At 31.7% G+C, this 24,986-nt stretch overlaps 2 protein-coding genes across 4 annotated transcripts; one reads left to right on the top strand and one right to left on the bottom strand.

Annotated features, from left to right (window-relative positions):
* Positions 1–13,884: 13,884 nt before the first annotated feature.
* LOC113865800 (transcription factor bHLH74-like) lies at positions 13,885–16,907 on the top strand. 3 transcript variants are annotated; one of them, XM_027500561.1, is made up of 8 exons: positions 13,885–14,695; positions 14,802–15,023; positions 15,110–15,175; positions 15,280–15,348; positions 15,885–15,956; positions 16,033–16,176; positions 16,275–16,347; positions 16,449–16,907. In XM_027500561.1, exons 1-8 carry the CDS (start codon positions 14,102–14,104, stop codon positions 16,469–16,471), a joined length of 1,263 nt encoding a protein of 420 aa, XP_027356362.1. In that variant the 5' UTR covers positions 13,885–14,101; the 3' UTR covers positions 16,472–16,907. The 3 variants fall into 3 exon arrangements, with proteins under 3 accessions (XP_027356362.1, XP_027356363.1, XP_027356365.1); XM_027500562.1 differs by having other exon boundaries at positions 14,105–14,695; positions 16,042–16,176; positions 16,449–16,545; XM_027500564.1 differs by lacking the exon at positions 16,275–16,347 and having other exon boundaries at positions 14,105–14,695; positions 16,449–16,524.
* Positions 16,908–20,760: 3,853 nt separating this feature from the next.
* On the bottom strand, positions 20,761–24,419 carry LOC113864795 (probable xyloglucan glycosyltransferase 12). Its single transcript, XM_027498908.1, has 5 exons — positions 23,273–24,419; positions 22,886–23,194; positions 22,401–22,691; positions 22,184–22,297; positions 20,761–22,020 (listed from the first exon to the last, which is right to left on the bottom strand). Exons 1-5 carry the CDS (start codon positions 24,038–24,040, stop codon positions 21,388–21,390), a joined length of 2,115 nt encoding a protein of 704 aa, XP_027354709.1. The 5' UTR covers positions 24,041–24,419; the 3' UTR covers positions 20,761–21,387.
* Positions 24,420–24,986: the final 567 nt, after the last annotated feature.

Below are 24,986 nucleotides of genomic sequence, written 5' to 3'. Positions count from 1 at the left end.
TAACATGGCCTTTACAAACATAGCCTTTTGGCTATATGCTGGAATAGAAATATGCATATTCGAGGGAAAAGAATTAATTAAAGGGGAACTAATGATTAAATTCCGTGAAATGATGTTTGGCAATATGGAAGTGGCCCTTGCATTATTGAATTTTCTTTTTGGAGTTGCATCTTTTATAGGTCCTGCTAAGTACAAAATCAGCTCAATGTTTTCCAATAATGCAATGAGACCACTCCCTTTGACCACATCATCTGGTTTTATTTGCTAGTGTGTTCCTCAATCTGCTTAACACTATCATTGCATAAACCTTTCTTATCTAATCTTTCATCAAAGACAACAACAAATGCTCCATTCCTTATTCAAAAAGAAAAGGTGATCATTGTGGAGATTCTTGCATGAAAGTTTCTGGTTGGCTAAATTGTCATAATTATCTTGAGACAACTCTAATATTTTAAAAATAAAGAAAGAAAAAAGAAAAGACGCTACGTGGTTAAAAATCTCTACAACTTTTCTCATTCCAATTGCCGAAATCCAAAGAGATAGATAATGGGATGCAGTAAAAGTGATTTCATGTCTTGACGTGGATGCTTTCTAGCCTTAACACAACTTGAGTCATCCTGTTATCAAGTGCTTTCCCACGTGTGTTTGTGTGTCTCCCTCGTGTGTAAGTGTTTGTGCTTGATTACACAACTATTCTTGATTCTTGACCATTATATGGGACGACAACGAGGAATCAGTGCCGGGAAAGCTGGAAGTAGTTCCAACCTGAAGTTGGGAATAGCTGTTTCTCTGCATGATCTTTAATAATGCGTTAATAATCTGAATTATTTTATAACACCGTTTTAACAAGAGGAGAAAAGGACAGGTTCTAGCAAATTGATCTATGATGGTGGGGTAAATGAGTGATCTGGTTAAGGAATCCAGCTACTTACAACTTCTTCAAATCAAAGGATTTTACTATCAAATACTAAGGATATTGACCAAGAGATTAACGAATAAAAAAATATCTAAAATTACAATAAAATAGATTAATAGTATTAGATATTATATTTTTAATAAAACATTATTACTTTTAATTTTTTAATAAATAGTACGAATTAACATATAGTCTTTAAAAAGTTATTCTCATAATTAACAATTACAAAATGGTAGGGGAGCCACGTCAAATAGAGGGGTTAGGTATACAGGTACTGTATACTCATGCCTTTAGGCGCAATAATTAGTTAATTAAAACCCAAAACATTAAACATCATACTGCAGATTGTTAATAAACCAAAGCCTCAATCATACTGTTAATTGCATCCAACAATTGTACGAGGATCATCATTAATGCAATGGTAGGGCGGTACCATCAATGTTGCTAATAAATATAGTTTTCGTGGACAAAATGCTGCTCATGCAGTGGGGGTACGCTTTTGGTGCTAAGACTAAGGAAAAAACAATTATTAATATAAATTTCAATATTATTTGTTTTCATATTTTTAAGATATGAAATGTATTTTTCATTAAAACTTTTCTTTCTGCTGAAAAAATTTATGAACCGAATAATATTTGTCTCACTTCTTTGAAACGTTGTAAGCGCATTTTGGCGCTAAGACAAAGCAAAAAATAATTATAAATTTATCATTTTACTATTTTTTTCATATTATATATCTCTTAATACTAATATACTTATTTTAAAAAATAATTTTACTAAAATATTCTTATTAAAGTGTTAAAATTTTTACAGTAGTTAAGTAATAACTAATTTTAGAGTAAATTTAGTAATTAGTTGATAAAAAATATTTTTAATGAAGAAAAGTATTACTAAAAACGTAATAAATATTTTTTAAATATTATGTATATTCAAGTGATATCTATTTTGAAATGGGGTGAGTATATTTTTATAATATTATTTATTAAAAAAAATTATGAGCGCAATAATATTTGTCTTACACTCTTTAAAAATATGAATGTAATTTACTCTGACTAAAAAGAAATAACTCTAGTTTGGCTTGGCATTCAGTGAGGCCGAACCTACATTTGTAAGTTTTAGACGAGATTTTTGGATTAAAAATATTTGATTGACAAAAAAGGTTGAACATGATTTTAATGGAAACAACACATATGTTTTTTAAAATTATACACAAAGTTCTCTTATAAATTGTTTTTGAAATAAAATTTATAAACAAAAATTACTTTTTAAAATGAATTTAAATCAAATTTCAGGTTATATAAAATTCAATTTGAAAATGGAAATCCAAATAAAATCTTCAGCTCCCAATTACTTTTTCTCACAAAACGAGGAAGAATGTATAACATATTTGTACTATTTCCCATTAATGAACTATGCATCTCTGAAACTGGTAAAATTCTCGTCGAATAAATCGTCGATCAACAGATTTGTTCGCTTGGGAAATATAAGCTTAATGCTTTAGTCCATTTAGTTTAAAATTAGAGAAAATTTATATCGGTTATTGTTATAATTTTAAATTATCAAATGTAATTGAGGGATATATTTAAATTAATTTTAGTTATAGATGTTACACTTAAAATGTGTATTATACTACTATTACTGTGGGGAGGATTAATTTTAAGGATTTATCAGACTGAAACTTAAGAGGTTACAAAAAACGGTGCAAATGGAAGTGACAGTTAATTGCATTTACTTGCTTTTTTTAATCCAAATTAAAGTAGGTGGAATAGAAAAGAAATCTTTGTTGTGACAAAGGAAAAGCGGGGTGTCCAAAAATGAAACACAGCAAGAAGGAGATTGCATGAAAAACGAAAGGCTAAACTATAATAAGAATATTATCGATGGTCAAAAAGCTAGCAAGTCTCGTGGAAAAGAAAGTAAAAGATGTATCTCACTCTTAGCAGGGGAGAAAAAAAGTAAGATCCACTTCAATTTTATTGTTTTTCTTTCTATCCATATGGTGATTAGTCAACAAATATGATTACAAATGTTATTATTGTGGACAGCCTAAGCAAACTAATACAACCAAAAGAGTTCAAAAAGGACAGCTTTGGAAAAGCACTTGTGCATGAGCTGGATTATGGTGTCAGTTTATAAGAAATTGAAAACTTAGTGAAGAAAATTTCAGGATTACGTACGTGCATTGTTGCATTGAAGACATTGAAAGGACCTGACGATAGGATGTGAAATTAAAGAACGTGACTGTGGTAGGTGCCAATTCAAACTGAATATAATTAAAGTTGAATAATAAGGCATCCGGAAAATAAAGACGAAGCTAGTTAGCACTTAGCATGTTTCATTTGAGACAGGGTGTGAAGGCATAGGTCAAAACCACAGCCCATGTTTCCCTTCGAACCGAAGAAATCCCAAATATCTGTTTGTAGTTTATCCCATAGTCAAAAAATCTTTGCATGATTTAAGGGTAGTAGTTGCTGTGTGACATCATTTGAATGAGGGTGCACCATATATTTTCATTCTTGTACTTCATATGAGGTAGCAAGAGCCATATATAATGGGATATAATCTACTTCATGTCATGCCCCGCGAGGCCACAATTGCATGAAAATTAAAAAAGAAATTGCACAAAAAAAAAAATTAATGCCCGAATTTCCAAATTAATAAAACCTCTCCTTTTTTATTTTCTTTTGTTTTTTTCCATTACTATGCTACTGTACGTGTATTGATTAACATTGATATAGTATAAATGCTGAAAGGTCCCCTCACAAAAATATACATATACGAATACAAAAACAGGCTGCATGCAATGTAACAGAGATGGTCCCCGAAACATGCTGAAGACTTATCTTATATTGCAACTTGATTGAAACTCCAAATTAGATGTCGTATTCTTCAATAATAGGACTGAATAAGGGGGACCGAGATAACCTTGTGAATGTTTTGTGCTGTTATTGAAAGGAAGAGAATAATGTGTGTCCCCTTTGGAGAGCCATGTTTCATCTAGGGAGGCCTTTAATACTATTACTGCCTCTTTCTTCAAAATTTCCTTATTTCAATTTGGTCCCGTCCTTCTCATGATTCTCAGGTGGGATCTCTCCAAACGGAAGTGGAAAATGGATTAACGTTTTCTCTTATACAATGTGAACAACCCACTATTGGTCAGAAATTTTTTGTTTCCTTCTTTTTGTTTGCACCGCTGTTGTTCTATCCAATGAGAAAAATGGAACTATGCTACATAAAAACTTACATGTGACTATATCGGAACATGAGTATCCTGTTATAAAAAAAGAAGGATTATTGGTGTGTAAACAAAATTGGAAAATCATTTTAGCTAGCAGTTAAGTTGGATCTCTCTTTTCTTTGCTTCAGAGCTATCTCATTTTCCCTCATTTTGGTTCATTGTTTGGGGACATTTTGATACGTAGAGAGGAACGTATTTTTGTTATTATTTGAATTGAGTTAACGGTACATGTTGTAAACCATGTATTTATATAGGTCAAGATGCATGGAAGCTAAGAAAAAGAGAAAGGCATGCAACCTAACTACTATTCTATCTGAAATAAACTGAATGTGATCTGTGTTATATCTGTTCTAATTTGCTTTGAAATTTGTGACTTTCAGTTTCATGCCAACAGATAATTGCAGTAGATGCTTTTTCATTCAGATTTTTTTATCATTTATCAACTACAAATATACTAATAATCACAAAAAATATTTGTTTAAGCGATATAATTTTTCTTTTATTTTTTAAATATTTTCATTTCTCTTCATCCTAACAAAAATATAATATACTGTGGGGAAAAGGGGAAGAACAAAGTGGAGGGGCCCTACAAGGAGAAGTGATAACCGTTCCACATTAATTGCCAAATCTAAAATGAGTGCTCTAATTTCGAACCACACCCATACTACTTATTAATTTAAACACATTAATATTTAAATTATATATATAAATAATAATTTAAAATTATCTCTTTAATTTATTGGCTATATTTAATTTAAAATTATGCCATTATATACTTTGTACTTGTAATAATTTCTATAACTATTTCATTCAAAATATTATTATTTTATAATTATTTCAAAAATTTTACACTTTATTGTCTTATAATATTCCAATTCATATGTAAGTATTTTATTTATTAAATTGTTTTTATTTTATATATTAAGATTATTCGTGTTAACACTAAATAAATCTTTTTAAAAAATTGAATCATAAATTTAATTATAAAAAATTATAATATTTTACAGTTTGAAATATAATATTGCTTTTTATTCTTAATTTATACATAATTCAACCTATAAACCACACGTTATCACTCTAGCTTCATACAGTAAGCCGGAGATCACGACCACGTTCGAGTACTTCTCTGTTATGGTTCATTTTAGGGTTGTATAAGTTTGCAAAATTTTACTATAAGAAGTAGCATAGATTTGAACTCAATATACATATAACATTTGAGCTGTTATTCAAGGGATTATTTTTTTTATACATTCTTGGAAATAATATATATTGAAATACGATGTTTTTTTAACATTTATGAGAATATAGAGTTTAAAAGTTGCTAATAACAATTTTTAGTATAAATTTAATAACTCAAAGATAAAAAAAAAGGAAAAAAAAGTAAAGTCTTAAAAATTGTTATTGATAATTTTTAAAAATATGAAAAAATTTAAAACTCACTAATAAATTTTTTTAAAATAATAATAAATATTTAAAAAGACTAAAAATTGTTTGATAATTTTTGAAAAAACATATAATTTTGTTATTTAAAAAATTCATAAAAAAAGGACGTTTGTTCATGAGACAGAGACAAATTTAATTTAATCTTTATTTTACGCATAACTTCAATAAAATAATTTGTTTAAATGTTATCTAATGAAATATTAACAATATATAAGATATGATTGAGTTTGTTTATTTTATTGACATGTATAACAAATACCTTTAACATTATACTTATACACACTATACCGTAAAGTTAAAAAAGTTATAATACTAAAAATGCTATACTTTAAATACACGTTACCTTACTTTTTATTGCATGATGTAATTTTTAAAATAATAATAGTATGTTAATTTATAATTGAATGATAGCATAAAGATTGTTTATATTTTTAATATACTTTAATTAATTGGGTTATTTATTTTTTTCAATGTTATTATTTTTCATGAAATTATTTTTTGAAAAAGCAGGTGAGTAACTTCTTCCAATTTCATGGCATTTGAGAGAGAGAAAAATATTTTATTCATGAGTTTCATGAAAAAAAAAAACTCGCGATGTATCCTGTAATTGAATTTTAACTTACCAATTGTAATCATTCTCTTCTTTAACTGTGTATGTGTGTGGGTGTGAGAGACAGCAGAGCATTACTATACTAGTAACAGTCATTTATAAATAAAATTATTTAATAGTAAATACTTAATGAAAATAGTGTTAGTGATGTATAAAATATCACGATAGATAAAGTGATAAAGAAAACAACAGAAAGAGCGCGGGAAAAGATGAGAGAGGTGTCAATGTCACGTATCTAACTAAGGATCTCATGCCACTGACAGAATTGCCTCGTGATCCCGTTCTTGTTTTCCCATTGTTGTCACACGTGGCACTTAACGCCGTAACCGCCCTCTCTCCCCTGCCTTTGTGTAATCTTATTTATGAAAAGCAAAAGACATCGCACCAAAAACTAATAATAATAATAATTACTTTATAAATAATTCATCACTTCATAATTAACTTACTTTAAAGTTAAAAATCAATTTTATTTAAATAAATGTAATTTGAAATTGCTAAATGTAACTAAAATGTGTATTTAAATTATCTTTAATCATAAATTTTATATAAGAATTTTAAACATGTCGAAAGTGATTGTGCGAGACAAAGTAAAATAAAGGTAGCAGTTAAAACTCTATGTGAGATCAACTGTGTTTGCTTTGACTTTCGGAAGGTAACAGAGATTCCTGTTAATCAAAGTTTTTTTTTTTTTAAGACTTGACAGAACTTGTCTTGAAAATAAGAAACGTGGTAACAAATTTAGAAAATAAACAATATTAATCTCAATTTTTAAGTTTCAGTTTGTAATTAATAAGAATAAAATATTATAAAAATTATCATATTATAATTTTAATATACAAAATTTATTCTTTTAAAAAATTACTACTTTTGGATACTTTAATTTATTTATAAAAATTATAGTTAAAAATATTTAAATTTTGCATTTGAACTTTAATACGAGAGAATGAAGTAAATTTATCTCATTCATTAATTGTTTTAAAAAATATTTTTATAAGACAAAATATATTTTTTAATGACTGCAAATAATCTATTCTCGTTTAAACCATATTTGTAGGATGTAAACTGTTTTGTCAGTAATTATTGTCGTCTGGGTCCTTCGTGATAATTTTAACATCAAATTTGAAAAATTAAAATTGATTTGTAGAGAAATAACAATTTTATATTCATTTTTTTTTTCAGTTTCAAATCATAAAATTTAAAAAAAAAAAAAAGTCTTTATTATTGCGTTACAATAATATGACATATATTTAGGCATATTACGACAATAATTTTACTTATTTTGTTAAATACTTAGGATGGCGATTATACCTTCCACCTGTGTTTTTTTTTTTTTCCTTCATGATTTCTGAAAGGTTTAAATATCATAAAACTTGAATTATTATATGTAAATTTTTTTACCTTTCTTGAAACTTCTGTTTCAATCTGGTAACGGGTTCTTTTTATTGTGTGGTCTAAATAAGAAGCCGTGGCTTTTTAGGAAATTTCTCGATCAGAATTCTCCAAGAATAATGTGAATATGTTTCTTTCAAAATTAAAAATAAGGTATTATGGGAGGGATTTACGGCAAAACAATTTTGTTAAGAAAATATTTAATGAATTAAGAGACTTTTTTTTGGGTAAACCAAACTTAAATAGTGAGAAGTCCAAAAGCAGATCCAAAGACTATACAACTGTGTGTGAAAAAAATTAAAATCGGAGGCCGCGACATGGTTGCCTCAAAAACTTTCCTTATTGTAAGGTTTTAAGGTTAGGGTTGCCCCGATAGACTTATGAAGTAGGGCTAGGCTGGTCTTTTGGGAAAGCTACATAACAGAGCAAGGTGCTTGGGAAAATTAATATATGACAGTATTTGTAAAAAATTGTTTTAGAAAAGTATTGATTAAGAAATTAAAAAAAAAGTGTGTCATTGCCGTCATATGTTAAAATTAGTAAAATAATATTTCTTATTTTTTATTGACTATAAAATTTATGAATAAACTTCTTATAAAATAAGTTAATTTATAAAATTATACATAATTTAAATATTAATTAACATATCTTCGCTTTACTGTATTTTAACGAATGATGCTCAGTCAATTTTTTAGCGAGGGTCTGGATCATAGGCGGGGACAACAAAACATTCAATTATACTCTTAGTGGGCTTCAATTTTCCGTTTGGTAGTCCATTTTCCCCTTGATAAAGCCTAAAATCCCTTGACCAAAAACACCCAAAATCAGTTGTTCTGCAGAGCCCAAAATCGGTTAAAGCTACTGTGGACCAAAAAACAGAAAAGCTAGTAATGTTATTTTTCTTGATTAAATACACTCTTATTTCTGAAAATAATTATTTTTATTTCAATTTACGTATTTTTTAAAATTTTATATTACTTTTATTAAAATATATTTTTAATATATAGGGTTATATTTACTCTACAAACTAATGTGACACAATCAGGTTATGACAAGTAAAAGTGATTTATTCATCATATAATTATTTAACAAAGTTTGTTTATAGATAGAGACTAAAACCCGTGTATTATAGTAAAATAAGGATCGAATGAATTTTTATGAAAACTTAAGATTGAATAATTGTTAAGGACAAAAAATATATACTCACGACAATAAACTACAATAATAAGAATTCAGTACAGTACAGTAGAAGTGTTTGTAATTTTAATTGATTTATGTTTCTTTCCCATACTGAAAATTTACATAAACTTTGAAAAAAGAACAGCAATATGACCTTGTAAGGTCTGTTAAGGTGATCCACCTAATAAAGGAACTACGATGGTCCAGATATTTGTAACCATCGGAATCAAACTGATCGTAGAAATAGACGCATTAGGATTAAGTTGACATCAGGTATAAAATGTAAACTTTTTATAATATTTTTTTTATAAATTTTGACACACATACCCTCTCTGCCAGAGTAAATTTTGTTTGATTTAATTAAAATAATAATTGCAATTGATTTTTGTGTTTATTATAATCAGAAATAGTATATTTATAATTATGTATATTAGATTTAATATAATTTAAAATTTATAAACATGTTATACTATTATTTATACTTATTTATATTTTAATAATATATTATATATTAAAAAAAACGACATGATAAAGCGGCTATTTATTTTACTTTTATAAAATTATTCACTTAATAAAACATTTCAATTCAAATATTAGATTAATAATTTTCAGATTTTATAAATAAATTTATTAAATAATACAAGTAACAAAATTTAACACTGAATATTTTCTCTCATATATATTTCAATTTTCTATGGTAAATTTTAAATGAATAAAATTAACGTTAAACAAACCGTTTTATTAATTGTTAGTGTGGCGGGCGGAATATATAAACATTCTTACATGGAAAGAAGGAAGTTTTCAAATGATTGCTCTTCTGAGGTCGATGGGCTGCATGAGAGAGGAAGCATCAAAGTACTCAGATTCCTTAATACTATATAGCAGCCTTTTCTCTGGCGATGATTGCATCTCATGAATTGGACCCTTCTGGGCATGCTTCTGTTTTTCTTTTCTTTTTTTAATCATATGGGAACTTGAGAAGCAATAGAAACCTGAACCTGATAAATCGTTAAAGTACACCGAAGTGTTGAACAAAATATAAGTTCCAGTATTTCTTATGATTGTGTTAGTCACGTAACCATTCCAATAGTTTTATCTACTTATGCTCAATTTCTTTATCAATCACTCAATAGGAAAAACAAGCAAGAACCTAAGAAAACAAATCAATATAGTTGTAGTTACATTGAACATCATTGAAAATTATACTTCTATCCGATCTTATATATTGATAAGCTTTGTTATTTCTAAGGTATCAAGTCTATGCATGATAATAAAATTCGTTGTTCATGGCTTAGTTTGAAAAGTAAAAAACAAATGCGGGAAATATGAAACATCCAACAAAGAATACTAAAGGAAATAAACCGCGGTTGCAAGACACGATTTTAGTACATTTTAATAAAGGAAAATTTTTCTTCATTTTTTGCAATAACAAGAATGTGAAACAATACTACTAAAAGTGCGTTTGTTCTAGGTTTAAAATATTTTTTATGATATAGTTTTTCAAAAATTTGAGAAGTTTTTCATTTATTAACTTATTTAACTATTATAAAATTTGTAAATATATATTTTAAATTGTTTTTTTTTGTCCTATAATGCACGAACAAAAAGCATCAAATCATATTCACGATGAAAAGCTGTTTTTTTTTTAATAGGACATGGATCAAAATAAAAAACACAATCAAATGATGAACACGGCTTAGAAAATGTAGCAAATAAATCATACATTTTCTACCATTATAAAAAAGAGGATAAGCACACATGTCAGCAATTGTTTGTCTGAGACGTTAGAAACTGAAGATTGCTAATTATAACTTGACTAAAACATGAATTGTAGAAGGGACATTTAACTATTTAAAGTTCAAATTAATGATAATTTGATGCTATGAAATATTTTACACGCCGCATATCTCATTTAACTAGTTCAATTAACTCCGTATTTCAAAATTTCACAGCAATTTTTTTGAAAATTACAAATAATAAATGAGTAGAGCTATTCAAGCAATTATAAATTACACATGCTTGTGTCAATTCGTAGAACTATTGATATAGTTTTTTTAGATAATATGAGACATTTATTTTTTTTATAAATTTTAATTACTTATGAAATATTTTATAGGAAAATATAATGACTTCTGCAAGAAGGATTTACGGCCATTGATAGAGTTTACTGTGAAATGCGAACATTATTAGCCGAAGTGTTTGACGGGGAGCCGGTACAATTTTAATCATCACATGCCCATGTTTTTATTGACCGTGCGTCACGTGTGTAGTCTGTGCAAGTCTTTTCTCACTCGCATCAATTCACGATCAACAAAAGGAAAGTACAGATCAGAAAGAAAACCCCCATCTGTCTCGGATTTGGTTTTATGATCTATTAAGAGATAGAAATACAAAAAAACATGTAATATAATAGGAGAATTATTATATTATTGGATTTATGTTATATTATATTACGAATCAAGAATATCAAATAAGTATTTAGATTGTTGAATTATTTTAAAATTAAAATTGTTATTTTATTTATAAATATGTTATTGACCCAATGCAGTCTTATTATTGATGCGACGATGATTATTAAACCGTCGATTTCGGAAATTATTTTTTGGGGTTTGGCAACATCACAACCAAGCAATCGGCTGGGTCGTTGACTGGATAATTTGAGTTTGACCATAGCGAGGCACAGACACGTGGAAAGTTACGGTAGTGTATACACACACGTGCAGGTTACAGCTGGGAACCGTACCCGGACACCAGCTAAAATTATTCATACAACTTTCATTTTTATTTTTTTTAAATACAGGTTAAAATAAAGATTTTTTTTATTTATATATATTAAAAATAATATATATCAAAATATGAAATTTTAGAGAATATAAGAAAATTCAAAAAACATCATTGACAATTTTTTACAGTGTATAAATTATGGAAATAATTTATATTTTATGTGATAATATATAATTAAATAACAATGTAATTTATTCACTATTAATATATGTTAATTAAATTATTAATTCAAATATTACGTTAAATTGTAAAAATGTACAAAATAAGAGATTTAAAATATTTTATATATTTTCTTCTTGTAATGTCACATTATCATATCTCTCGATATTTATTTTTCAGAATTTTAAATTTATTAAAGTAAAGTTTATCTCATTTGCTTTTTATATACAAAATAAAGTACGAAATCTTAATAAATATATTTTCAAAAATAAAATGATATGCAAAAGCTTCATTGGTTTCACCTTAAATAAATACTCATTGTTTAATGTTGCAAGACTAGGTAAGTGATCTATCTAGCCTCCGGTGTGGCTGGCTACACGTTATTCTCACTTCCGTCCCTCTGAATCATGTCCTTACATTTGTCTCATTCGTTCCAGTGTTCCACTCACTTTAATCGGTTTACCATTTGCTCATGACCAAAAAAAAAAAAAAAAAAAAAAAATGGTTTACCATTGGCTTGGCACATTGGTAAGGTTTGGTATAAGTAATTTTAAGGAAATATGGAGAAGACACTAATACAATGTTTTCTTTTCTCCCGTTTAAAACGAGGCAAAATATAAAGGAAAAGAAAAAAGGAATGGTAAGATCCCACCTGAGAGAAAAAACAGTCTCATACAAATAAAACGAAGAACGAAAATTAAAGATAAAATATGTTTTAATTTTTAAAATAAATTTTGTTACTGCTTGATAATAAATGCATGTTATATTTTTAATTTAGTTATGTCGTGTTTGCATATTTATATTATTAAATGCATGTTATATTTAAGAGGTGATATTGACTGTATTTTAAATTTTCAAATTTATAAAAAAGTTACGAAAAATTTTTGAAGGGGTCAAAATCAAATAAAGTTATATTTATAAAAATTAAAAGTATATTATGAAAAAAATATATGCTTTTAAATATATGCATATAAGATAGGATTAAATTACATCAAGATTAATTTTTGTTAAAATTATTATTTTTTATAAATATTAATTTTTGTTACTTTAATAATTTTTTCTTATAAATAAATTAAATTTACAAGAACTTATATAACTAAAAAACTAGTTAATGCCTCATTTAGATAACTTTTTAACGTATACTAAATTTCTTGAAAGATAAATAAATATATACTATAAAATTATATATTTATAAGTATTAACTATATATAATAACATATTAATATGATGGTACAAGCGGTAAAGTGTACAGTAGAAGAAAAAGATTAGGTTAGGCGTTTTGAAATAAGCTACAGAAGCAGTTAGAAGTTGGTGTGTGTATTTTAAAATGATACATGTCACTTCTAAGTTCGTGCAGGTAAGCAATGTCTCTAAATTTCTCAGTCTCTTTCTCTTTCTAGATCAGTAGCTCCTCTTGTTGTTTGTTATCCACGAAAAAAATTGATTTTTTGTGCTGCCTTTGGTGATCATGCCACTACCCAGTTGGTAAAAGTGGTTTTTCATCTCGAGTTTAATTAAGCATTTGATGCTCCTGCTGATACATTCAGACACCCGCCAAAGGGTAATGAACTCAATCATGTCCCTTTCACAAGTCATTGAAGGATTTGAGTAGAATTTTATGCCTTTGGTCGTTTCTTGTTCTTAGATTCTCCTCCCGGAATTCACAGCAAGAGTTCTTCTCCTGTCCCGTCTTTTAAATCAACACAAAGCTTCAAAATACTTACTATTTATTCAATTTGTTTTAAGCTTCAAAGCTTCCAAGCCACTCAATCTTAAATCAATCCTATTGTTGTTTGATCGAACGGAGAAAGGGAAATTTTAGTTGTTTTGTTGTGAACAAAGAAGAAAAGGGAATCTGCTTTATCTGCAGTTTGGTTAGGCTCTTAGCTTAGCTATCAGTCTTTCACGTTGCTTGTCTATGCCCACTTTATGCTCTGAAAGGTTCACTTTTGTGTCTGAAGGGGAGCTTTTTTTCCTTTTATTCCTGAACATTATAGTAATAGACTTGATCCTACGATATTTGAAGGAAGAAGTAACTAGCTGGTGACTCACGAGGTAGATTATATTCCTTTTGCTTTGTGTCACTGCCACAATGAGGGTCTTCTTTTACTTTATCCTCCTCTCAGTCCTATAAAGCTGCCAATGTTATTTGTTCTTTGCTGAGTCCTGCAAGATATCTCTCGAGCCAACTTAGTCAAAATTCACTTTCCCTTTAATCATGCAGTTGTTTATTTCAACTGCAGTATAATCTAGACTACACTAACCAAATGTACCACCGGTTTGCTTAAACTGTTGAATCAGAATTATCCTAATTCATTGATATATATATTATTTATTGGTTACTTTCTTAGGTCAAGGCGTTTAGGGACTATGCATTCAAGAGATGGGTGGTCTTGAAAATGCCATGAGGTTTCAACATGGAAATGAGGGCATTCTAAACTGTCCAATATCGGGTTTGAGGACAAGTGTTTCAGAAAAGACAGTTAATTCTGTGTCTATGGCTATGCCTTCTGGTGTAGCTAATCCTTTTCTTGCTTCTTCCGCTTGGGATCAACTTGTTCCATTGAGTCAGGTTCAAACATTTAGAGGCTCCCAAGTGATTTCTCCTTGTGAGTTTGCCAATTCATCTTACCCTCTTGTTATGGAAAACCAGGGAATGAGTAGCAGCTCTCACCTTGTTCAATACATATCCGACTCAAATTTTGTGGACATGGTCCACAAGGCTCCCTCCTATGGAAGTGGGAGTTTATCAGAAATTGTTGGCTCTTTAAGCCTACCTCCATCTAGTGATATAGCTAACATAGAGTATCAGCCAAATCAAAATCCTAGCCATGTGGGTGTAATAGAAAGGAGTCCAATAAATAATGAGCAATCACAGGGTGAAGGTTCAACTCCTGAAGAGGGAGAAACAGGATCTGCACATGGTGAAAATAGAAGAAAGCGAGAACTTGATAACTCTAGTTTCAATCCAAATAAGGTAGGTCCAGTGTATTATATCAATCCCAGTTATGATGTAGAGTATTTCATTGACTTATTTGGTTGGGAAGCTAATGAATGAAATGCTTTTCAAAAACACTGTTTAGAATGCTGAGGGGTATGCTATTAAAGATTCTTCGGGGAAGAGCTCTGATGGTGTGAAAGAACAATATGAAAAGAAACCAAGAGTTGAAGAAAATAACAGTGCAAATTTAAGTGGGAAGCAAAAGAAAGATAAATCTGACAGTGGAGAAGCTCCTAAAGAAAATTTCATTCATGTGAGAGCTCGAAGAGGTCAAGCTACAAACAGTCACAGCCTTGCAGAAAGGGTACCAGTACCACCATCTCAATGCAAATGTTTGTTACAAGAAACCCATTTCTTGTTGTTAATTTAGAAGCTTTAATTTGTTTGCAGGTAAGGAGAGAAAAGATAAGCGAGAGAATGAGGTTGCTTCAAGAACTTGTTCCAGGATGCAACAAGGTTATTTGAATTGATTGTGTTTGTCATATGAATATGATTTATCATCAATGATCAAAACATGATGATTTCTTGTATGCTAATTTTCTGGTGCCGTTGACTTTCAGATAACAGGCAAAGCAGTAATGCTTGATGAGATTATAAATTACGTGCAATCACTGCAACAGCAAGTGGAGGTATACCTGCTATATATAAATATAAAGCTTCACAAATAGCAGTTTTTCTGTGTTGTTGTGAACCATATTAAATATTCTTCTTATTGCTCTAACTTTAATGTTAATCTGATTTCCCCTGTGGACTGCATGATGCATATGATGAGCTTTGCTATTATTTTAAAGGGAAAATTACAATTTTCGACTGTGGTCTTGACCCATCTTCTGTTACAGAATTTTGGTTAAAATTTGACACTTCATCCCTAAGGTTAGCTCACTAGCATATAATCTCCCATGTATTTTTTATTTGTCCACGTATTGCATGCTTGAAACTGATGAATATAGAGAGATATATTGTGATATGTAGGCTCGATGATCAGAGGGCATAACATGGTATTAACATATCGCATGGTTAGAAAATATCATTTGGACAAACCACACGAGGATAAAACTTAACTCATCATAAATTATGATGTTGAATCGTGCACAACACCTTTTAAAGGCTTAACTCCATTGTCATAGTTATTTCATTACTCAACTTACGTACATAATATTTGCAGTTTTTGTCCATGAAACTTGCCACGGTAAACCCAGAACTGAGTTTTGAGGCGGAGAGGATTCTCTCCAAAGATGTAAGTGAAGGTCTTGAGAGTTTAATTAATCCTTTTACTTTCGCTGAATTTTTAGTACAAAGTTCAATCTTTTTAGGTTCTTCAGTCACACATTGGACACGTACCAATTGGTGGATATGGCCCTGCTATCAGTTGCACTCATCCATTCCCCTCTGGAAGTTTCCAAGGAACACTTTATAGCAGGCCGAGCACATCAACACAATTCCCTCCTTTGCCGCAGGTAAAGACTAAAGAGTGAAGATCTTTGAACACGTTATGCCTATTCTTTTAGCTCTCCTGTTTGTGAGAATTTGAAAATAGTTATGCATGCATATGCAGTCTGTTTTGAACCAAAGCTTCTATGGAATGAGCTATGATTCCAGTACAAATCTTGACAATTTGGGACACAATGGTAATACTGATAGGAAGAAACTCGTTTGTAATTTAGTTCTCTTGCATAATCAATTCCTATTTATGTGTTTCATTTTTATAATTCATTGTCATGTTGAGCAGGATGGTTGAAAACAGAGTTGTAGAGTGTTGAGATACGTGGCCTTGTTTCTTTGAACAGAGAGTTTGTAAATTGGGATTATTGTCCACTTGACTGCACAAATTAACTCAAGTTGGAAGCAGGGAGAATAAACGGAGTTAGTTAGAGGTCTAGGATCTTAATACCTATCTGTTGGTTCTTCGAGTTTTTAGCCGAAGATGACTTGTTAAATATATGAACCATGTTGAGTTGAGGGAATGAGGTCAGCCACTAGTTAATGGGGCTGATTCTTGTCACCTAGTGTTTCATATTAGAAAATGAAGGCACTTATCTACCTAAATTGTGGGGTATATCACTTTTCTTAGTTGTTATTGTAATGAATGGGAAGTTTCTTATTGCATATAGTAAAAATGGTGCAAAATGTATCGGATGATATAGTGTTTTGAAAGGCATTAGTCCTCTATGAATGGTCTCATCTTGTTAACAAATTTTTGGGTACTTGCATGGTTCGAGAGATTCTTGTGTATTTTGGAGATTCTTACGTATTTTGGGAGTATTACGCCAATTCAATTAGAACATCATATAGAACAATGCATAATTATATGTTTTGGATTTTTAAGAAAATTTTGAATTGTATATGAACGGTGTTAAATTATTACTGTGAAAACTTATAAGCGGTTTATCAATTGTTGATTAGGGTGTCAGTTTGCAAAGGTTTAAGGTGGCTAAATATGTGCTTTTACTTTAAGAGGAAAGTATTAATACTGAAGGGGTTTTTTGTACGTTATATTTAAGAGATGGTTTTGTACACATAATCAGATTAGATTTTAATCGTAAAGGTCTAAGTAAAATTTTTCTTTTGGTCGAGTAAGGTCAAGTAGAGTTGAACATTAACGTTATCCTCTATATTATTAACCCGCGAGAATAGAAACCATTGATGTAACTCGAACAAAGTTTTAGGTCAGCGGCTTAAAACGACGTCGATCAATGACAAAAAAAAAACGTCTATAAAAGAAAAAAGAACTTAAAATAGCAGCCCTTTTGAGCAAATAAGTAAATAAATAAAATACACCACTCCATTTTTTCAGAAACGAAATTCCAAAATTAATTATTTTAAAATTAAAGTTTTGAATCTATTTTTTGTTTCACTCTTAAAATATGATTTTTTTGAACTTTGTTGTTCGTTTCCTTAGGGCTTTTGCCCAGCTTTATTACTCTAAAGAAATAAAAGGCTATAGTCTCGGAAGCTAATCATAGTTGACCGAAAAAAATAAGGAAGCCGATCATCTAATGTCCCATATAAAGGCTTATATTTTGAACGATCATTAATTTCTTTTTAAGATAGAAACTACTTGTTTTTAAATCACTAATTTATAGAGTATTTGATTAACCATGTAAAAGACCCCTTGGGCAATAATCATGATTTCAGACTTTGAAACAAAACACCAAACATGTTTGTTGCTCCTATTTTTCTGTTTGGCGCTTTACCAATTTTGTGTTCTTCATTCATTATTGTATATAACATTGGATAATTAATACTTTTTTTAACATTTGTGCCTTTAATAATTAATGCTTGTTTGGGGGAGCATACGATAATAAATAAGTGAGATATTAATTACTATAAATGAAGGATATATAGAAAAGTAATTAATATTTTTTTTTATGAAATTTAAAACACCAATCAATTTTTAATTCTTGTACAAAACCTTAAACGTTAAAGAAGAAAAAAACAGGGAGAATAGTAATTTGTTGAATCATAAGCGATACGGTTCCTATATTCTTTCATCAACTTATGTTATGTTTGGTAATTATTTACCTCTAGATAAATTACAAACAAAATTATTTTAGAATAAACTAAAAGCTTAACTTCAACTTTAGTCTCCATATTTTAGTTTATATGCGATTTTAGTTCTTTAATTTTATCTTTTAATTTTTTTTCACTAATTTATATGAATTAATAATATGTCACACTTTTAAAATACTTTTATTATTTATTAGATGAGACTTCAGGATTGAAAGACTTGATAAGAATAATTGAAAAAATATGAAAAATAAATACAGACAATTAAAATTGAAACAGCTAAAATTGCAGATAAATTAAAATATAAAAACTAAAATTACAGTTAAGACTGAATTAATCTAAATATGTGCACAGCATGCTGAAATTTATCAATACTTCCTCGTGGCGCTGCCGATTGTTTGGATTGAAATCACAGTGTTGCTTTCTCACAGAAATGTCATAGAAATTTTTTAACTAGGATATCTAAATCAAAGTGATTTCTCCAAAACAAAATATGTATCAGCTAAAGTCTTCAGTTCTCCTTCTACCCAATTTATTTAATTAAATGACATCTAATTTATGCATACATTTATTTCGCAAATGGCACAGTTGATGCAAACATCACATACTTGGTAAATGGAAAATATATTCCAACTAGAAAAATTACCCCAACTAGAAACATTTATTTCACTCATTGTTTTGTTGTATATCATTGCTTAGTGTGTATTTTTGTTGTTGTTGTTTTCTACATGTATTTTCCATAAAAAAAAAAAAACTTATTCAAATGCAAGTTGGTTAGTAAATATAAATGTCTCTCCAATAATTTGGATCTTGATTCACCATTTGTGAGAAACGAGTCTCTTCTGTTAAACCTAACTCTCATTAATGTATATGTGAGTTTAGTGTGATGAGTATATATTGTTCTCTTTAGTTTCTATTTTTTGTATTAACAAAAAGCTAATAAGACAAAGTACAGTCTCCTTTTACTTTATTAGTGAGGTTGAAGCCTATTAAACGTTACTCTACGTGACTTCTGAAAAGATTCACGAGTGCACTAGGATGTATGGTCAAATGGAACAACTTGACAGATGGGAAAGCATAAATCCATTGCCCGTATCACAAATAGCACTTCTTCCTAAACAAGAAGTTGCATGTAAATTGTGAAACAAACTACTTCTATAACTCATTTATTGGGTTGGTGCTCTATCCATCTGCTTGCTCATTCATTCATTTAATTAGGAGAAGAGACACCTAACACAGTAAACCATCTGCCTCATTCTTTGGTAGAAACTAGAAAGCGAAATATATTGCATGTGAAATTAATGACACTAGCGAGGCCGTTTTGAAAGATAAAAGAATCTGTGTTAATTTGCAAAGTGGGAGCAACAATAACAAACTCCTGAAGCGTGAAAGCCCTTTAATCGTTTTAACAAGGTCTTCCATAATATGCTCAACCATTACTAATAAAATAAAATAAAAATTGAATAGAAGAGTGGCATCAAGCACGAAGGAAATGAATTAATGGAAGACAGTCCCGTCCAATTTTGTCCTTGTTTTAAAAAACAAAAGCAAAAGTAAAAGCAAAGCAGCGAAAAAAAAAGAAGCATTACCAGTCCTTGTTCATGGCTTCGTGCTTATTATTTTGAATGCAAGTACAAGCAGTAATTCCTGAGTTGAACTAGTAAAAAAATGATATAATAATAAAAAGTTGGGAATTTTATTTTTGGGGGTCCAAGGAAGAGTTTGGGTGTTGAGCTGGAGAAATGCTGTCAATTATGAATGTAAGTGGGGCCTATACGCGCCAGAAACTCCCAACTTCATACAGCCCCACTAGGCCACAAAAACGTATGCCACCGCTACCTGCTCTCAATGAGATCTGTCAACTAGCGTGAGGGATCAAAGTGCTTTCAAATTCCATTCCAACATTACGTGAAACAGTAAAAGCCTTATACAATAGCCTCATAACTGTTCCCACAAGCATGGAATGATAACAAAGTTATGGAGCTGGAGGGACACAGCAGGGGCAGACAGAGCTAAGTATATACCTCAATTTTTTTTAACTTTTTACATGTAATGCTTTAAATGAAAGTGATTATTTTTTCCACCATTAATCACTGCTTCAGTAGAACAATTGTCCAGCTACCACAACAGACAAGCCCAACATATTGGGGAGTCAATATCTTTAGGTCGTAACTGCCCTTATATTAAGAGTAACCATTAAGTTATGGACCGAACCTTGCATCCATCCACGTGCAACGAAACCAACCAACCTCACTGTTTTTGGTTTGTGAAGTACAACATCTTTCGGTGTTTCAGAATTACATTTCCCGAGTAGCATTCCTGCCCGAAAAGGGCATTGTGAGGCAGTGGAAAAGCTCAAATAAAACTTGAAAACTTCCGGTTGCTCTAATCAAATTCAAAAATGGACAGACACACTCTTCATCAAAGCACCGTTATGTATATCTAGTAATTTCCAGCTCAAGGTTGGAAAGTGGTGACATAACAAATTACAAGCAAAATAAAAGCGTGCTCAGAGGACCACCTAGAATTACTATGGGTATCACATTCTTAGGTAGGGACCCAGGAAATCAAAACCCACTTCTCTACCATTATGAAAGTTGACAAAAACGAATTCAAGTATTCAATTTGCATTCTCGCACACCAAGCGGTGGAGGGTGGTAGAAACAGGACAAGAAACAGTGTTGTTCCTGATTACTATTGCTATGAAATTAAAAAAGAAAATCCCAATGGATGTTTAAATTACGTTTGAACCACAAATTTTCTTACAAAAGAGTTGATCCGGCAAGAAAAGAATCCACATAAAATTACAAAAATGAATCAAATAAGAGAGAGAAAAAAAAAAAAGAGAGGCTAAACTTACACATTGAATGAAACGCCCTAACCGGCCTTAATTGTACCCCTTTCCAAATTAAAAGAAAAAAACCTTCTCTTTGGTCCATAATAACACAAATATAGAATCGTCTTGGGTGGATTTGATTTTACGAGGGTGGAGGGAGGAGCATGAGCAAGAAAAAGAAGCACTCTGGGTCCTCTACACTCTCCAGTGCCCCCAATAAATGTCTTCAGTAATTTCACAAGGCCTGGTTATCCACCCTTTTTGCTTTTCCGTGCATGTAACTCCACAAAGTACACAGTCCAGTCAAATTTTATTCTTTTTTGTTTTAGTCCACTTGTTCACCAATCAAGTCTAGACCAACTAAAAGGAATGATATGCCCTGGAATAGCAGAAAGTAAAAGTGAATCCCCTGAGCAGAGAGGAGACTCCTTGCTGAGGCTGTTAGAAGTAGAAAGGCCAAAGAAAGCTCCTTCACATATATTCTATTATGCTTTTTCTTCTTCTTAGACACCTTCTGCTGCGCTTGCCTTCGAAGTTCCTCTTTCATTCCCTCCAGATCAGGTTCTGATGACCCTCTTTGATGCTTTGGTCCTTTTCCAATCAATGAAACCAGATCACCCTCCGAGGAACGACCCGATTTCTTAGTGACCACCCACTCGTATGCACTCCCGAGCTGGAATAGGCCAGAGATCATGGCATTGAATTTGGTAACCGACATGGTATTTTCAAATAGGAGATAAGGGACAATAAAGGGGAAGGCTTTTGGAGCTGGAAGAATGTTGAGAAATGACATGGCAGCAGGGATGTAGCAAACAACCCATGCTGGAAGCTCAGCTTCCGGTACGAACATTGTCATAGGCAGAATTATACAAAACAGTGTGAATGAATAGAATGGTAATATCAGTTTTCTAAGAAGGAAGAAAAGAAAAATCATGTTGAATTTCTTCCACACGCTTATCTGCAAAAAAATCATTGATACCAACACCACATAAGCACCTCAATAACATAATAAAGATGTGTCAAGACATGTATTGCCCTTAAAAATTAAAGAGATTAGAGGGATTGAGAAATACACATGCACCACAATAACATAACAAAGATGTGTCAAGGGAGTGTATTACCTTGGACCGTATGATATCAGGCAAACAAAGGCGGAACAATTGCATTGGCCCAGAATGCCATCTATGCTGCTGTTTTCTGTAAGCTTCATAAGATTCGGGTAGCTCACACTGGCACTGGAAGCATTAACACATAACAACTTGAAATCAGTCTGAGAATGAATTAGCAAAAGACAAACAAACTAACAGTAACTGATACAATTTAATGTGAATGGCAAACCTCAACATCATTGAGGAAAATGAATTTCCAGCCATGAAGATGAGCTCGAACAGCAATATCCATGTCCTCAACAGTTGTCCTCTCCAACCACCCACCAGCATCTTCTAAAGCCTTTATTCTCCACACACCAGCAGTTCCATTGAACCCAAAGAAATTGATGAAAATCCCATTCACTTGCTGTTCGACCTCAAAATGGAAAGACAGATTAATGTTCTGCAACCTTGTAAGCAGGTTCTCATCCTTGTTCACAAAGGACCATCTTGCCTGAACAAGCCCCAATTCGTCATTATCCTGCAGCATCACCAAGTGGGTAAATTGACTAAAACCGTTAAATATACATACACCACTACCATTAATCTTCAAGCTACAGGACAATCTATAATATATACATTCATTAATGCTAAAAAAGATAAAAAAAAGAAGAAGAAAATCTTAGCTTTCTACTTTCTAGCCAGTTACACAACGACATTGAACTAAATAACAACCTTAAAATGAGGAACCGTTTTTTTAAGGAAATCTGGGGTAGGCTGAAAATCGGCATCAAAAATTGCAACGAACTCATAGTCTTTGACATAGCTACAATTCATGGCAGATTTCAAATTACCGGCCTTGTACCCATCTCTAATCACACGGTGTCGGTACAAAATGTTGGCACCCTCTTGCTGCCACTTTTGCACTTCCTCCTTGATCAGCAACTGCGTAGTAGGGTCATCCGAATCATCCAGAACCTGAATCAACAACTTGGACTTTGGCCAATCCAAATTAGACACGGCAGCAATAGATTGCTGATAAACCTGAACCAACAAAACACACCATAAATTAGATCAACACACCCCAAGTGTGAGACTATATTATTTCATTTCACACGTTACCTCTTTCTCATTGCACATGGGGATCTGCACTAGCACCATGGGGAAAAAACCCTTCTCTCCAGATTCAAGATCTAAAGCCCCACCCTTTGGAACAGGCTTGATCTTCTTAAACCGGATCCAGAAACAACCCAAACACAGAACAAGCCTATCCAAACTCTGAATAAGAAACAGCACAATACACGCATTGGTCAGAAACTGCAGGGGAGGAGCGAGGTACTCCACCCGAATCAAAACCCACCGCGCGTAAAGCCAATCGAAGAAATCCTTAACCCCAAAAGCGGGTACCCACAACAAATGTTCCAACTGAAGACGCGCGCCACCGAAATGCCAACCCTTGAAATACGCAGCAACCTCGAAACACAAGAGGAAAACTGACAACCAGAGAAACGCTTTGATGCACGAATAGAACCTGCTTTTCACGGTGGGGTTCTCCTTTTCCCTCCCTCCGTCGGTGTCGGTGTCGGCGTCGGTTCTCCCGGAGGCCACGCGGCGCTTCACGGCGGAGACTAGGCCCCACAATGCAGGTGCGAGAGAGGTTAAGCAACCCGCGGCTCTATGAGCTTTAAGGAGAAGAACCCATGTTAGTTGCTTCGCGTTTTTTCCTCTTCCTTTGTCTCTTGGAATGCCCGAAGCGTCGGTGATTAGCAAGTCTTCCTCTGAAGGACCCTCAAGTTCAACCATCGACCAATTTGGGTTCTCCATCTTCACCACCACTGGAGTTCCCCTGTGACCCTCTTTCACCCCCCAATTGAACAAGGGTGGTGCCATTTTCGCCTCTGATCTCACAAACCAAATTTTTTAAAAGAAAATTTATGTCTCTCAATTTAGTACTCTTATTTCCTTTCTCTTTTTTTTTTTTTTTACTTTTTTTTTTTGGCTCCCGCAGAATGGTGAAAATAAAATAATGAGAAAGGAAAGAAGAGACTAAAGCTTTGATCTCATTGTGAAGAAAGGAGGAAATGATAACGGTGACAGACGCGTGGAGGTAGAAAGCAGAGCAAGGCGTCGCTAAGCCATTGTGACATTCGGAGAAAACCTATACGAGAACTGTTTTTCACACTGTGACTTGTTTGGATGAGTCCAAAACAGGCCTCTCATCAACTACAACAAAACGGTGTGTCTTAAAAAACCTAATAAGAATGGAGGGAAGTGAGTGAGATATTGGAAAAATGGAAAGTGGAATTAGAAATGGGTAACAGCTCAACACGTTTTGAGTTTGATTCTCAGAATTTCTTTCTTTATTTTTTTTTAAAGAAATGTCCAATTCGATTTCAACAAGAATATTACCCAGAAAGCAACTTCGCCCGTCAAAGACTCCAACCTTCGCAAAAGTGTTCTCTTTTTACCATAACCAAAAAAACTTGGTTTTTCTCCCTCACAGTCCTACCCATTCAAATATAGGAAGCGAGCAATCATCGTATATTAAAATCGCGCACAAGTAATGCTTAAGGGAACAATTGATGATAAAAGTGGAACAAAATCGCGACGTGACACGCAATTTTTCCGACAAATACCTTATTTTACCCTATTAATAACCACCAACTCCTTTTAATTTTCAATAAACGTTCACAACAAACAGACAACTGGAACTTTCCAATCCTTTCAGGAAATGCAAAGTTTTCTTAAAAAATATTTTTACAGCGGTAGGTAAGGATTTAAAGTTACGGTTATCTCCTGCGTGTGGAAATTGAAAGCTTCCATTCTCGCTCTCTTT

Source organism: Abrus precatorius, unplaced genomic scaffold (genome assembly GCF_003935025.1).
Source record: "Abrus precatorius isolate BTA unplaced genomic scaffold, Abrus_2018 Scaffold4, whole genome shotgun sequence".
NCBI classification, from domain to species: Eukaryota; Viridiplantae; Streptophyta; class Magnoliopsida; order Fabales; family Fabaceae; genus Abrus; species Abrus precatorius.
The sequence above is the reverse complement of the archived record's forward strand: the minus strand, read 5'-3'. Positions and strand labels throughout refer to the sequence as shown.